The sequence below is a fragment of the Nannospalax galili genome, unplaced genomic scaffold (assembly GCF_000622305.1).
Source record: "Nannospalax galili isolate Female #2095 unplaced genomic scaffold, S.galili_v1.0 scaffold454, whole genome shotgun sequence".
In the NCBI taxonomy this organism is placed as follows: Eukaryota; Metazoa; Chordata; class Mammalia; order Rodentia; family Spalacidae; genus Nannospalax; species Nannospalax galili.
This window is the reverse complement of record NW_008334929.1, coordinates 396,895-412,180: the sequence shown is the minus strand read 5'-3', so window position 1 is coordinate 412,180 and position 15,286 is coordinate 396,895. Positions and strand designations below refer to the sequence as shown.

The following is a 15,286-nucleotide window of genomic DNA, read 5'->3' as shown; positions in this document are numbered from 1 at the left end:
GCCTCCATGTGGGTGCTGGGAATTGAACCCCGGTCCTCTGCAAGAGCAGTCAGTGCTCTTAACCACTGAGCCATCTCTCCAACCCCTATAGCCTTTCTTTTACACTCTTGTCTGTAGGCTCTTCTATGCTGTTCTCACTGGCAGCTTTTACTAAAGGATTGGTGAATTTTGGAGGAGACAGGCCTTGTTTTATTGTGTTACTTTTATTTCTGTGTTTAGACTTATGCATATGGAGTTAATTGTCGCCTGAGTCTTATTTTGTTTTTTCAAAAATTCAAGCCACCATTCTTCTCTCAGTGTAGTTTGGTTCAGTCTTTCTCCCTTAGTGGTATGCTGCAGTTCCTCCCACTTCTGCGCTTGTCCTTTGTATTGGTTTGTATAGGTAGAGGAGACAAGTGGCAGGTTGGTAAGGATAGTCAAATTCAACCTGTGTCCTTTGTGTGCTGGCAGAATGCTAAGTTCCACAGCCCTAAGCTCCCTTCTAACTTGACTCTGCCCTACCTCTCTGGTCCTGGGGTACCCTGCTGGGTCATCTTCAAGCTGGTGTGTGTCTCCTGTAATGCCATGTGGTCCTGTAAATCCATTCCTGTATCACACTTGGGCCTTCAGTCACACAGTCATTGCATGGTGCCTGGGACTCTATGGGCTTGGGGGAACTCAAACTCTGCCTCACCCACTATGGGGTGTTGTAGGTCTGTGTGCACACAAACACTGCCCTAGGCCACTGAGCCACATGCCTTCTAAGCATATGCTTGTCCCCACATGGGGCCTGTCAAAAGCATGTTCTTTGTGAGAAATCAAAGAATTGAATTTTGAATCTTTCCTAGTCTGTCATATTTTTCATAATTCCTAATAAAATAATTTAATTCCTTTTTGAAAGTCTGAACAGTAAGCTGTGATGAATTCATCACAACCACATACCACTGGCAAAGGAACAGAATGCTTCATGCCTCTCCGTAGATTCAAGGTTACTGATGCCAGTAGAAGTAGGATTGATAACTAACACTAGTATCTTCTGGGGTTTTCACATTTTCACCATTATAGGTCTCTGGAATGCTAAGTAGATGACTGTTTTCTAAAGCAGATTATTTAAAAATGTGGCAACACAAGGTCTTCCAGAGGTTCATGTACAAGGTAGTCAGCTGTGGTCTGCAGTGGTTCTTTTTCATGTTCCACTTCCATCATGGTTATGCCTCATCAACCTCATCCTCCGAAAACCCTGTCATTTTACAGTCACCTGACTGAATGCTTACTATCTACAGATCTCTGTCTTAAGCAAGGAGGAATCAGTGACAAGACATGATGGTTATTTTTCAGGAAAACTCTGCTGTCCACTTACATTCAATCAGATTTCTAGAGGTTTGAGATGTTTACCTGTGAAAAAAACCGTCAGGACCATTAATGCCTCACTCTGATATTTTTGGAAAGTGTGGCAGGATTGGCTCTCTTACCTGGCCTGCAGTTCCAGTGTTCGTTCTTTCCCAGACACCTGGAAAGTATATGGATATTCTTCATTGTGAGTCTCTACAATTTTCATCCCATCAATGCCAACTCTGGTACGAACTGTGAATTTTGAGCCTACCAAGCTGAATCTGGGCACACAATACAGCAACATGTTGTTGAACTGCAAAGAGGAAAAATACAAATTAAAAACAAACAAACAAACATGAAAATAAGTAAAAACCAAGCAATGTTGAAAGTAGCTCTGGAGGGAAATGCTATTGAATTTTCAGAGTATATGATTCACTCTCTCTCTCTCTCTCTCTCTCTCTCTCTCTCTCTCTCTCTCCCTGAGGCCCCCCCCAACTCCTCTTTACAGTCTTGCTGTAACCAGGATAGGCCTTGAACTTGCGATTAATCCTCTTGCCTTATACACCAGAGTGCTGGGAATATAAACATGTACTACCACATTTGGATTTCTTCTTAGAATTAAATAGTTATTGAACAAATGGAAAATAAATGGTCTAAGGGGTGTTTTAATTGGAAGATGCAATAAACACCTTCAAATATTCAGAGGTTTGCTGTCACATACACAAAAATGAAAAGAGTCATTTAACATTCCTTCTTAAGGCAGAACTTATACCGAAGGGGTAAGAGAAGAACCACTAAGCTGCAGGAGCATCAAACAAAATGAGTCTCTTATCTGAATAGCTTCATTCTCCATAAAGTGCATTCCACACTTAACTTTTTCCTTCTTCTGAAATGATTCACTAGAACTTAATAGTTCCTATGAACATTTTAAGTTGCATTTTCATGGTATACCCTCTACTGCCAGGAATGGAAAAAATACATTTTTAACACAGGGTGCTTGGTACCACATCATAACTGTATAATAAGATCCCACTGCTGAAGATACCACCCATTCTGAATGCAGGACATAGAGAGATCAAACTGGAAATGAGCTGGAAGCATCCTTCCTGCTGGCTAGCTTCCACATTATTGTTATGCAGGCCGCTGAAGGAGAAAAGTCATCATGGTCTTACCCAGATGTGGACCTTGTGTGCTACAATACCAACCTTCCAGGCAAGTGGTGCAATAATCTGGCATAACTGTTATGGGGGTTATAACCAAGTGCTTTCTGATTAGATTTGAGGCCTTTTCCATAACAGAGAAAACATCAAAAGTCCATGATGACCATATGCTCTAGTGTGATACCACTGTTGATTTTCCAAATGGACATATTGTCAAACATTCTGTGTATGCCCATAGACAGATGCTATTTTCAACTTTTATCAGAGAAGGTTCTCTTTGCAGCAATGGTTGTGAATACAGAGTCTCATGGCTGCTGAAGGTGCTAAAAATAGTGACTGTTGAGTGTTTAGCCCTAAACAGGACAACTGTATAACCCTCTAGCCCCTAATGCTGAGGAAACATCATGAAAAAGGGGGAAGAAAAAGGTAGAAGCCACAGGACAGACAGAAGGGCTGTGAATAGTCTTCTAGACATGACCTGGCTGAAGGGCTCGTGAATAACAGCTGTGGTTATCTGCATAAAACCTGCACAAGATGGGGCTTGTCAAATATCCCACTATTGATGGGAGAAGGAAAGCCATTTTCTTCAATGGTATATCCCCTGACAAGTTGTCCCCGTGCCAGCAAATAACCCCCTATCCATGTTTATCTAACCCTAATTGAACTCAGTGGGTCAGAACAAAAGAAAAACGTGAAAGGAGGGAGACTTGCTAGAAAGAGAAGGGGTTCAGTTTAGTAGGAATGGGAAAGGAGAAGGTAATGGGGAAAGGACCTGACCAAAACACATGATGTATGAAACTGACAAAGAAAAAATTTTAAGGTAGTGTTAAGAAGTTTATTTGCTCACAAGCCAGTCTGTTTGCTCCTAAGCTATCATTCTGTGTTCTATATTAGTAATTCTTTGAGGTGAAGAAAAGACAGCATATTCTCCAAGGTGTTACAATCTCACAGGTCAGCACTACACTTGGGGACAGTCTTCTTCAAACCCTAGACATACCATATGAATACTAACCAGTAGTGAGGATGGGAATGTGATATGTGCTGTGGTCAACCCCTCTTCTACATGAAGCAGGGGAGCTCATGTCACTAAGAAATAAAAACTAATTCCATAACACTGATGGCTACAGACCAAAGTGTTTAGTAGTACAAAAAGAGAATTGTTTTGATAACTATTCAGCATAATATTTAAGGACATAATTTTAGTATATCCTATATGAAATATAAACTTTATCACTCACTAAGGGATGCCGAATTGCTTACAGTAGCCAGTAAATTGGAAATACAAACTTTGCATTTATTTGTCAGTGAGTGTACAGGATTCTGAAGGTGGATCATGAACTCAGAATGGTACATCAATTTTCAAGGAAAACCACATGATCAGTCAGAAGGGCTAACTACTGATCACTGGGGATTGGCAGAATTTTGGGCAGGCTGCTAAAGAAAGCATCCAGGGCCCTTGTGACTGGCTTTCTGGGCAGAGCCATTATTGTGGTTGAGTGAGCTTGCATCCTTGCTTTAGTATACCTTTTATGGCCTCTTCTATACAAAGTCCAACAAAGGCTTTAAAAATTATTGGCAATTATTATGGTCTATGTGTGAGAGAGAAGGTGAATGAAGGTACATCTCCTGGTTGACTCTGGACAGTCTCTGACCATTGGTATGTATTGATGGTCATACAGATGCCGGGAATCTCTCCACTAGATTCACTGCTCTACTGACTAAATTCCCCCAAGTTCAGAACTTGCAAATTTTACAGCAGTTGCTCTCCTTCCCCAATGCTATCATGCTTTATTCATGTCATTATGGAGCAAAAGTAAAGCTAGAAGCTGATCATCTGCTGGTGATACAGTGATTCTTCTTAGAGCCTTGAGCTCCTGGTTCTTGCACTGATCCAGTAACTTTTTGAAACATAAAGCACTTTCCACCACCACTATCGCTGGCATTTTCATGGTTAATCTTTCTGCTGTAATTTTCAGACCACTGAAACCCAGAGTCTGTTTGCTTTTGTTTCTATTATGGTGCTGGAGCTCAGTAAGAGGTTAGCATTCTACCACCTAACACTGAACTAAAGTTCTTAATTTTGAAAGATATTTACCACTTCTACTCATTATGCCTTGGGCTACAAGATTCCAATAGCATTTAGAACAAAAGACTATTTTTTATTGGAGTGTCCAATGTTAAGTTTTAAAAATAGTCAATTCATTAATTTATGTTTCTTTAGTATAAATGAGATTAATATACAAAATCTCATATAAAAACCAAGTTGACCAGTTGTGGGTCTTTAATGACTCACCCTCTACTATTAAAAGGAGTTTCTCTGAGGAAGACTGAGAAATGTAGTAATCAATGGGGATAAAGACAGAACTAAGAGTCAGTTTATTACCATGTTCACTTAGCAGAATACTAGTACTAGGTTCTCAGACCTGTGACCTAGCCAGCTGTGGGCTTTTGGTTCATAGAATAGTACTAGGCACGAATTCCATTTTCAGAAAGTTCTGTCGAGCAGGCTTTAAATCCAACCAGAAAGTTTTTACTTCCAGAATACTTGTACCAGCAGACTGTCCACACCCATGAACACTAAATGTACAAAGCTGGTTTTAAAAAACGAGCACAGGAAGCTGGGAAGGAATGTGGTGGTGGGGGGGATAGGGGAGAAATTGGAGGGAAGGGGGTAGATTTATCAAAACACATTATATGCATGGGTGAAATTGTAAACCAATAAAAATATGAAAAATTCAAGTAAGGGCTCAAGACTGATGACCTGAATCCACCCAGAACACATATGGTAGAAGAACCAGTTCTAGCAAACTGTCCTCTGTCCTCCACATGTGTGCACATACATGCCCCAAGACCAATTAATTAATCAATGTAAAAATTCAAATAAGTATAAAAGCATAAGAAAAAAAAGCAAGTTTCATGACCAACATCACTGTTTTATAATTTGTCTCAGTATAATTTGTCACAGATTAGCAGTACCCATGGAAACAGTCTTCAGTATTCTTCAACAGTACAGTATTATGAATCCTTGGATCTTAAGAATGATCACACATTAACTGACTGGAAGTCATTAAGTTTATTAATGGTGTTCAAAACACTCTTTACAAGGTATACTTTTAAAATGGATCAAAATAGGAACCGTGCCTCATTTCTATCAATAATTTAATAGCCCTTGCTAACTAGGACCATGGAAAATATGTTAAAACTGATGGAACACAAATTCATCTTCAATGACTTTGTGAAAGCAGTTATTTTAATTTTGGCCATGTTAAAACATAAGAAATGGGTTAACGTCTGATCAAATTCACAAGAGCATTTTTTCTAAGACAAAAGTAATTCAGAACTAAAAATAGATTATTTTTTAATGCTATTTTTCCTTTGTAGTGTTAAACATACATCTGTTAACAAGTGGTTTAGTCTTACCAAACAATTTTTTTTTTAATGGGAGGAACCAAATCTTATCTAGGTTTGTAGCCATAGTTCATAGTCTCTGATGGACAAAGAAACATTAAAAGAAAAACATAAAGTCCTTTATAAAAAAGATTTACCTTTCTAACAGCATGTATTCTAAATTCCAACATATTTATTTTAGTTGCTTCATTAAATTTTTGCAGTACTGAGACTTCCTCCTGGTGCCTGGCCATCTCAGCTCTCAGGCTTCTCCCCACCCCAGATCTGTGCACTCATTCAGACTTACCCAGGTGAGTTCCCTCCACCAACTCAGCCCTCAGACCAGCTTGGGTCTCTGCTAACCTTCCCTGCCCCAGACTTGTGGTCCTGAGCTCCCATTCCTGAGACTTCCCTATACCCTGCCATCTCAGTTCTGTGTTGATAAAAATCAATATCATGAAATGGGGCCCCAAACCTGAAAAAATAAAATACCTAAACCTGATGAGAAGTCAAAAGTATAGAAAAGTATAAATAATTTTAATACCCCAAAACAACAGAGTTCCTGTGAGCTCCCCCAGTGTAACCTTTCAGCCAACTTGTTCAACTAGCAGTCCCCAGCCAACTCTGCTGATTCAGGACTGTGTGGCGTCAATCCTGGAATCTCAACTCAAAAGCTGTACCTATCACTAGTGAAAATTACACCACTTCTTTCACCATTTGCACATCAAAATAAAGTGGCCCCCAAACTGAACACCAAGCACGACTCAAATGGGCCATAACCTGACAAGTTGGGGAACAGCAAAGATATATTCAACAAAGACCAGCTCATTTACCAACACCAAAAAAAAAAAAAAAAAAAAACTCTGCCAGATAAGCCCAGGTGCCTAGGACTCATAAAACAAAACAAAACGCCTTTAATCCCAGCACTCAGGAGGCAGAGGCAGGCAGATCTCTGTGAGTTTAAGGCCAGCCTGGTCTCCATAGTGAGTTCCAGGACAGCTGGGGCTACAGGGAGACCCTGTCTCAAAAAGACCAAAAAGAAAAAAACAAACAAACAAAAAACCCAAAAACCCCCCAAATACCCAACAAAACAAAACTCCCCAAACAACACAAATAACCAAGATAACATATATATAACAAAAAATTAGCAATCCCATCATAATGCTTCCTGAGAATGACAACTTAGTGGATGCATAAGACAGTCATTTCAAATAGCAATCATAAATATGTTCAAGGAACTCAAAGAGGGTATAAATAAAAGACTGAAAGACTATAAAAACAGAGCTTAATCAAATACCTATAACAATTCAAAACATGAAATTAAATTCTATAAAGAAACTGGAAAAATAAAGCCAATCTGAAATACAACTTGAAATAAAAAACTCAGGAACTCAAACAAAAAGTTTAGAGGAAAGAAGCAAATTGAAAGTGGAGGAAATGGAACAGAAAATATCAGATCTTGAAGACAAGCTTGGGGAAAGGAATCACTTGATCAAATAAAATATCAAATCTAAAGTAACCCACGAATAGAATATACAAGACCTTTGGGACACTATCCAAACCTCCATAGAAGAAATAGAAGAAACCCACATTGAAGACAGAGAAAATATTTCAACCCCCCCCAAACCAAAACAAAACAAACTAATAAACAAACAAAAAACCACAGAAGAAAATGTTCCAAATCTAGGTAAAGAGATACCTATCAAGATACAAGAGGCATATGTAACACCAAGTAGACTGGACCAGAAAAGAAACTCCCCATGGCATATAATAGTCAAAACATTAAATGTACAGAACAAAGATATTGAAATCTGTGAGCAAGAAAGATCAAGTCACATATAAAGGCAGGCCCATCAGAATAACAGGTGACTTTTCAATGGAGACTATGACAGCCAGAAAGGCTTGGACTGATGTCCTATAAATCATGAAAAAGCATAGATACTAGCTCAGACTACTATACCCAGCAAACCTATCCATTATAATTGAAGGGCAAAGAAAAAATTTCCATGCTATGAACAGATTTAAGGAATTTATGTCTACACAGCCAACTCTATAGAGAATACTTGATGGAATACTGTAGACTGAAGAGAAGATTAAACACTCTCTAGAGAACCCAAAGAATAAATTATCCCAGAACAGTTAACCAAAAGAGGTCTAAGAAAACTGCACAATACCAATATAACAAGAATAATTAACATTGGTCAATAACTCTCAATATTAATGGTCTCAACTCCCCAGTAAAAAGATACAGACTGATTGAATTAGAACACAGGATCCATCTATTTGCTACCTCCAAGAAATATACCTCATCAATAATGGCCAATATGATTTTAGGGTAAAAGGATAGACAAAGATATTCCAAGTGATGGAGCTAAGAAAGAAGTAGGTGTAGTTATTCTAATATCTGACAAAATGGACTTCAAACTAAAACTAGTCAGAAGAGACAGGGAAGGACACTTCATACTCATTAAAGAAAAAATCCACCAAGAAGATATTACAAACTTGAACATGTATGTGCCACACACAGGCTCACACAATTTCATAAGAGAAACTTTATTATATTTAAAATCTCACATTGACTCCAACACAGTAATAGTGAGTGACTACTTAATACCCCACTGTCAACAATAGTTCAAACAGTCAAAAACTGGACAGAGAAACCCTGGAGATAAATGACACCATAAATCAAATGGATTTAACAGACATCTATAGAACATTGCGCCAAATACCAAAGAATACACTTTCTTCTCAGCAGCCCATAGAACTTTCTCAAAATCAACCACATATTAGGACATTGCACAAGTAGTCACAAATTTAGGAAAATTAAAATATCATCCTGTATTTTGTCTGACTACAAACAAATAAAGCTAGATATCAACAACAATATAAATGGGAAAAAGTAAACAAAGTCATGGAAACTAAACAACACACTATTAAATTAGATCACAGGAAAAATCAAGAAGGAAATTAAAAAATTCCTAGAATTGAATGAAAATGAAAATCTACCAAAATCTTTGGGATACAATGAAAGCAGCTCTAAGGGGAAAATTTATAGCATTAAGTACCTACACCAGGAAAGTAAATGTATCTCATATAAATAAATTAACGATGCTCCTGAATGCCTTGGAAAACCAAGAACAAACAATACTTTAGAAGAATAGATGGGAAGAGATAAATAAAATCAAGGCTGAAATGAATGAAATAGAACTGAAGAAAATACAGTCAATGAAATGAAGAGTTGGTGCTCTGAACAGTTTAACAAGATTGATAAACCTTAGCTAAATTAACCAAAAGACAGACGACCCAAATTAACAAATTCAGAAACGAAAAAGGGAAACATCACAACAGACCCTGAGGAAACTAAGAAAACTGTAAGTGTATACTTTAAAAATCTACATTTCACTAAACTGAAATGTAAGTCTAAAAGAAATGGATGACTTTCTGCATATGTATGGCCCAATGTTAAATCAAAATGACATAAATGATTTAAACTGATCATAATAACCAAAGAGACATTGATGTCACTGTAAGACTTGATACCCTGAATCAGACAGAAGTGAACATAGGGAATATATTGAAACTGTTAACACAGGAAAGGACTTTCTGAACAGGACTACTATAGTGCAAGCATTAAGTCCAACAACTGACAAATGGAAATTCATGAAAGTAAAAAGTTCTTTGAACAGCAAAGAACACCATCATTTAAGTGAAGAGGCAGCCTACAGAATGGGAAAACATCTTTACCCCCTATAACTCTGACAGAGGGCTAATATCTAGAATATATAAAGAACTCAAAAAACTAAACGTAAAAACACCCACAAACAATCCAATTAAAAAGTGGGGCAAAGATGAAACACAATGGCTGAGAAATACTTTTAAAACTGTTTGCCATCTTTAGCATCAAGGAAACACAAAACTCCTTTATGATTTCATCTTGCCCCTCTCAGAAGGGCAGAGATCTGAAAAAGAAACAATGACAAGTGCTGGGGAGGATGTGGAGAAGGAGGAACTCTCACGCACTGCTGATGAGAGTGAAAACTGGAAAGCCCCTATGGAAAGCAATGTGGATATCCCTCAAAACCTTGAAATTTTATCTACCATAAGACCCAGCCATATCACTCTTGGGCATATACCCCAACTACAGAAATACCTGCTCACCCATGTTCATTGCTGCCCTTTTCATGTTATCTAGAAATTGGAAACAATGAAGATGCTCATCAACTATGAATGGATAATGAAAGTGTGTGACATATATACAATGGAATATTATTTAGATCTTCAAAAAATAAGAAATTTGCAGGCAAATAGAAGGAATTGGAAACAATCATCCTGAGTGAGGCAACCCGGACCCAGAAAGACAAACATTCTATGTTCTCTCTCATAGCTGGATGCTAGCTTTGAAATCTTAGAAATACACACACACACAAAAACCCCCTGATACTAGTTTTCTACTAAATAGTTACCCCATTAAATTGACTCTTAATGACTTGTTAGACCCATAGATTCATCATCTTTCAACTCTCACCAAAGAAGTTTCCTTATGCAACAGATGACAATTAACACAGAAACCCACAGCTGGCCAATGTGCAGAAAACAGACTTCAGAGCACTTATCCCTGAATAGGACACCTATATCAAACTTCTGCCCTTAATGCTCAGGGATCATTGTGGAAGAGGGGAGCGGAAAGATTGTAAGAATCAGAGGTGGAGGAAACAGAGTTTTCTAGACAGCTAGTCAGTTACTCATATGAACTCACAGCAATGGTGACAGCATGCACAAGTCCCATACAAGTGCAAACCAGGAAGAAAAATCCCAGTATAAATATACAGCAAGTGGGTTAAGAAGTTCCAACCCCACCTAGGGAAATTATGTCAATAGATGGCTGCTGTGAGGGGCACAGATACTCTCTTTCAATCAAGGGTATTTGAGGACACAAATTAAGACTCTATATGTCTTAATATAAGTTAGAGGTTTCTTTAAGTTGGGTGTTGGGGGCAGTAAGGGGAGGTATGGATAGGGGAGGGAATCTAAATATGTTCAAAATATATTGTATGAAAATTGTAAAAAGTCAATAAAAAGGAAAAAAATTTAAAAAGATTTACTTTTCTAATGGCATGTGGTCTAAATTCCAGCACATTTATGCTTTATCAGGGTTTCTCAATTTAATTCTACAACCTCTAAGATTTTGTAGTAACTGGATTTCAGTTGACAACTATTCTTCAGTCCAGACTTCGGCTGGACTGTAAGGATTCAAGCTCCCTTGCCCCCACGAATGAGCTGTGCCTTCACGCACACTTTAGGATCATCATTGGTTCCATATTGCTGAGATGATTAAATGAGGAAGGTGATGTGAAGTGCTTAGAGCAGTGCTTTGCACACAAGAAATACTCAAACTGAACAAGTCTTATTTTATGCTCTTCTGGGGTGGGATTCCAGATCTCTTCTGTCAAGTTCTGACCCTCTGCTTGGCTCTACACTATCTACCAAGACAAGAAACATCAACAGATATTTAAAACGTCCGAAAAATTTTATGTAGCAAGGTCTACTATACTCATTCTGAAGGTATATTTCTCACCAATTACTTCTTGTTCTTCATTTTGTAGCTCCCTGTACTACTGCCATAAATTTCAGTTCTATAATTAAAAAATACTTTATTATTTTTATGTGTATGAGTGTATTGCCTGCACAAATGTAAGTGTACCTGTGTTGTACAATGCCTGCAGAGGTTAGAAGATGGTGTTGGATCCCATGGAACTGGAGTTATGGATGGTTAGCTGCCATGTGGACCCTGAGATCTGATCCTGGGTCCTATGCAAGAACCACCAGTGTTGTTAACTACTGAGCCATCTCTCCAGGCCCCCAGTTCTATAATTTTTATAGCTATAAAAATAAAAGAACACTGAGTATGTTTTAGATATATCACAGATTCACATTTACATTTCTACATGAGGTCTTGAGTGTTATCATTAACTTTCCACTATGTTTTGAATGTGGCAATCACAGTTTTACTGTTGTACATAGGACTCAGACAATAAAAAAAAAGGGAAAACACTCCCAAAATGCTCATTGTCATTCATGTCAAATGTAATATTATATTATAAAATTTCTGACTTATATTTGTGCATATACTTGCTTTACAAAGCCTGTTACCTTAGATAAGGGCATGAGTAAGATTCTTAGCATTTGCCTTTTGTAGTTATTCCTATATAAAGAGTCAGACGATCTTATAGGTTTCTCTTTCCTTTTCATGCTTTTAAAACTACAGCATTCCTCTGTAATGACTTCACATTCTAAATTAATAGTTATATAATAAAGAATTCTAGTCATAATCTACTGCCAATCATTATTTTATTTTCACAAGTGTGAAAGTGAATGTTCTTAGATAGGAAGAGAGATCTTACAGAACATAAAATATTTCTTCCAAAGAATGTGATGTGTTCACGAAGACATTATGTAGTTGGTCCTGCTCTCTCTGTAAACCTTGGCCCTTTGGCAAAAGGTACCATCTGGATTTCCCTTATAATGAAAGAAGAAGCTGTAGAAACTATATCCCAAGTACACTGACTCTGACACTGTGGGACAGTCCCATTTCCCATGTCAATCATTTGGAAGTGTTGAGCAGGGAGCAATCTTAGCCTAGCAAAACAATCTCAAGCCACATGTTGTGACAAAATCTTTAAAATCTAGAGGGAAAAGTTACCATGTAGTCCCCTGACTTGGACCCTGCTATGTAGACCAGGCTATCCTCAAACCTGCAGTATATTCTCCTGCCTACTGCTGGATCTGCAGGTGTGAGCTACTGTTAGCTCAATAAAATCCTACATATTAGAAAAATAGGGACCTTCCTACCTCTTTCATCTCTAATAGTCACATACTTATACAAAACTTCTTAAAATATATGTATTTCATTGCATAATTCAATGTTACAGTCTCAGGAGTGATTTCATTAGTTTGTTTAGAAGGTAATAGCCAGGTGCAGTGGTGTACACCTTTAATCCCAGCACTGGGGAGACAGAGGCAGGCAGATCTCTGTGAGAGCGAGACCAGCCTGGTTTACAAAGTGAGTTTCAGGCTAGTTGGGTTACAGGGAGACCCTGTCACAAAACAAAACATATCACCACACACCATACCACACTGTACCATTAAACAAAACAAGAAGATAATAGTATGCTGTTGAATGAAATTTACAGTACCATGCCTGTGTTGAATGTTTAAAAAGTTAAGGGAGGGGGCTAGACAGATGGCTCAGTGGTTAAGAATACTTGTTATTCTTCCAGAGGACCTGGGTTAAATTCCCAGCACCTACCTGGTAGTATACATGCAGGCAAAGTACTCATACCCATAAAACAAAAATAATAAATAAAAAATTTTTAAAAAGGTTAAGGGAAAAAATCTTGGCTCTATCAAGCTACAAGGAAATATAGAACTCAAAAATACAAAGTGCCAAGAATGAAAACTGGGTCAATCTATTGGATAATTTAGAGATCTCTCTTTTATAAAATCAACAGATGCCAAATAAGGTGATTTAGTCAATAGAGTACCCTTTGGTTACATAAAAAGTACAGTGTGGACACAAGCAAATATGTAAACACATGAAGATTATTATTTAATAAAAAATCAGATTCTAAATATAGTTTGGCTTTTCAGCCAAATGTAATATTCCAGAATAGGAAATAAAAAATAATCCCTCATTGCACTTCTGAAATTTCTCCACACAAAAGAACAAGAGTCTCCATGGAAACAAACATGATTGGTACAGTCTTCGAGAGGGTGAATTAAATGAATGAACATTTCACTGGAAATGCTTCTAAGATGGTCTTCAAAAGCTGAATATAAGCCAGGTATGGTGGTGCATGTCTATAGTTATAATTCCAGAACTTGGGAGGCTATGTGCTTGAGATAAGTCTGTGCCACATAAAGGTGTGTGTGTGTGTGTGTGATCAAAGATAGATGAAAAGGTAGATATATAGAAAGATAGATGGAGAGAGAGAGAGAGAGAGAGAGAGAGAGAGAGAGAAAGAGAAAGAGAATGAATGAGAATGGATTGAGTTGTAGCTCACTGTAGCTCAGTGGTAGAGAGCTTTCCTAGCATACACAATGCCCTGGGTTTAATTCCTAGCACTGCCAGAAAACAAAACAACAACAAAAAAGAGATGAATGTAGCTTTCCTCAAATTCCTACCCTGTGACTTCATTCTCCTTGGAGGTAAAGTTGTGATGTTGATAGTTGATAGAGGTAATAAGATGATCTTTTCTGCAAAGCCACTAAAGAATAATTATTCGCTCCAAGTTCTTTACCATCTCTCTTCCCAAATGGCAGTTTGGCTTTACACCAAAGTATTTAACTTAAAGCTCTGTCCAAAATCATTTTCAAATGTGAAAACTAAACCAGATCAGTTTGTTAGACATAAAACTAAAAGTTCAGTAACAGAGGTTGTAAAGTTTGTGAGGAAGAGGGAAAATGAAGACCCAAGACCAACATGCAGTGACAGAGGCAAACAGTGACTTCCAAAATTCTGTCTTGGAAAGCTTGTCTTTTTATTCTTTATATTTGATGTTTTGACATCCTCAGCCTTGCTGACACTAAAAGGACAAGTCCCTTTGGATTATCAGTTCACAGTGTCATGTATAAGTGACTCACTGAGGAGCACACCTTCCAGATGGAAGCCATTGACCAGTGCCCTTTATTGAGCTGGGCCACTGTTCCTTAGTCTTTCATATCAAGGCCAGGTACCAGACAAAAGACACTGTACCCCAGAGTCTATAGATTACTCAGTTCAGGGATGCTAAGCCTTTTGCTCTTTTGTTTCCTGTGGAAACCACAAAGGGCCTTGCTTGCTTTGGCTGCATGCTCCCCCCTGACTCTTTGGTGACTCCACTGTTCTTCTTGGTTGCTCTTCCCCATGACAATTATAATGCTATCATACCTGAATAATAATGAAACCTATATTTTGTAATGAACTTCTGACTAGAACCTGGAACCCTATTGTGACTACTGCATGCTCTTGTTTGCTATTTCACTCTCTGTATAACCTAGGCAAGATGCAGTACTTCTGTTTAGCACAAATGGGGACTATGTGTAGTAAATTTGAACAATATACATTTTAAAAATTATTGAAATAAGACTCAGATAACATAAAGTTTATCTTTTACAATGTATAATCCATGGGTTTTAGAACAGCTATAAACTGTGTAAACACTGTTACCAATGCACTGACCTACCCTGACCATGTATATAAATGGAGTCCACAGAATGAGGCCTTTCATGGCTGGTTTCTTAAACTTAGCAAATGTTTCCAAGGTTTATCCACAGAAGCATATGCCAGAATTTTATCCCTTATTGAATAAGTAGTCCAATTCCTTAGATATACCATATTTTGTTTTTGTGTGGACATCTGATTTTGAACTTTTTGTGTTAAACAAACTTAG

The 15,286-nt window shown here is 37.8% G+C and overlaps 1 protein-coding gene across 6 annotated transcripts in view; it reads right to left on the bottom strand.

The window, feature by feature from the left end:
• The window catches only part of Fgd4 (FYVE, RhoGEF and PH domain containing 4), a 278,130-nt gene that overhangs the window by 25,227 nt on the left and 237,617 nt on the right, over positions 1–15,286 (bottom strand). For all 6 annotated transcript variants that reach the window (XM_008829641.3, XM_008829642.3, XM_029561875.1 and 3 more), the window contains one exon: positions 1,452–1,624. In XM_008829641.3, the coding sequence (XP_008827863.1) occupies positions 1,452–1,624 (173 nt within the window). The remainder of the gene's footprint in view (positions 1–1,451; positions 1,625–15,286) is intronic.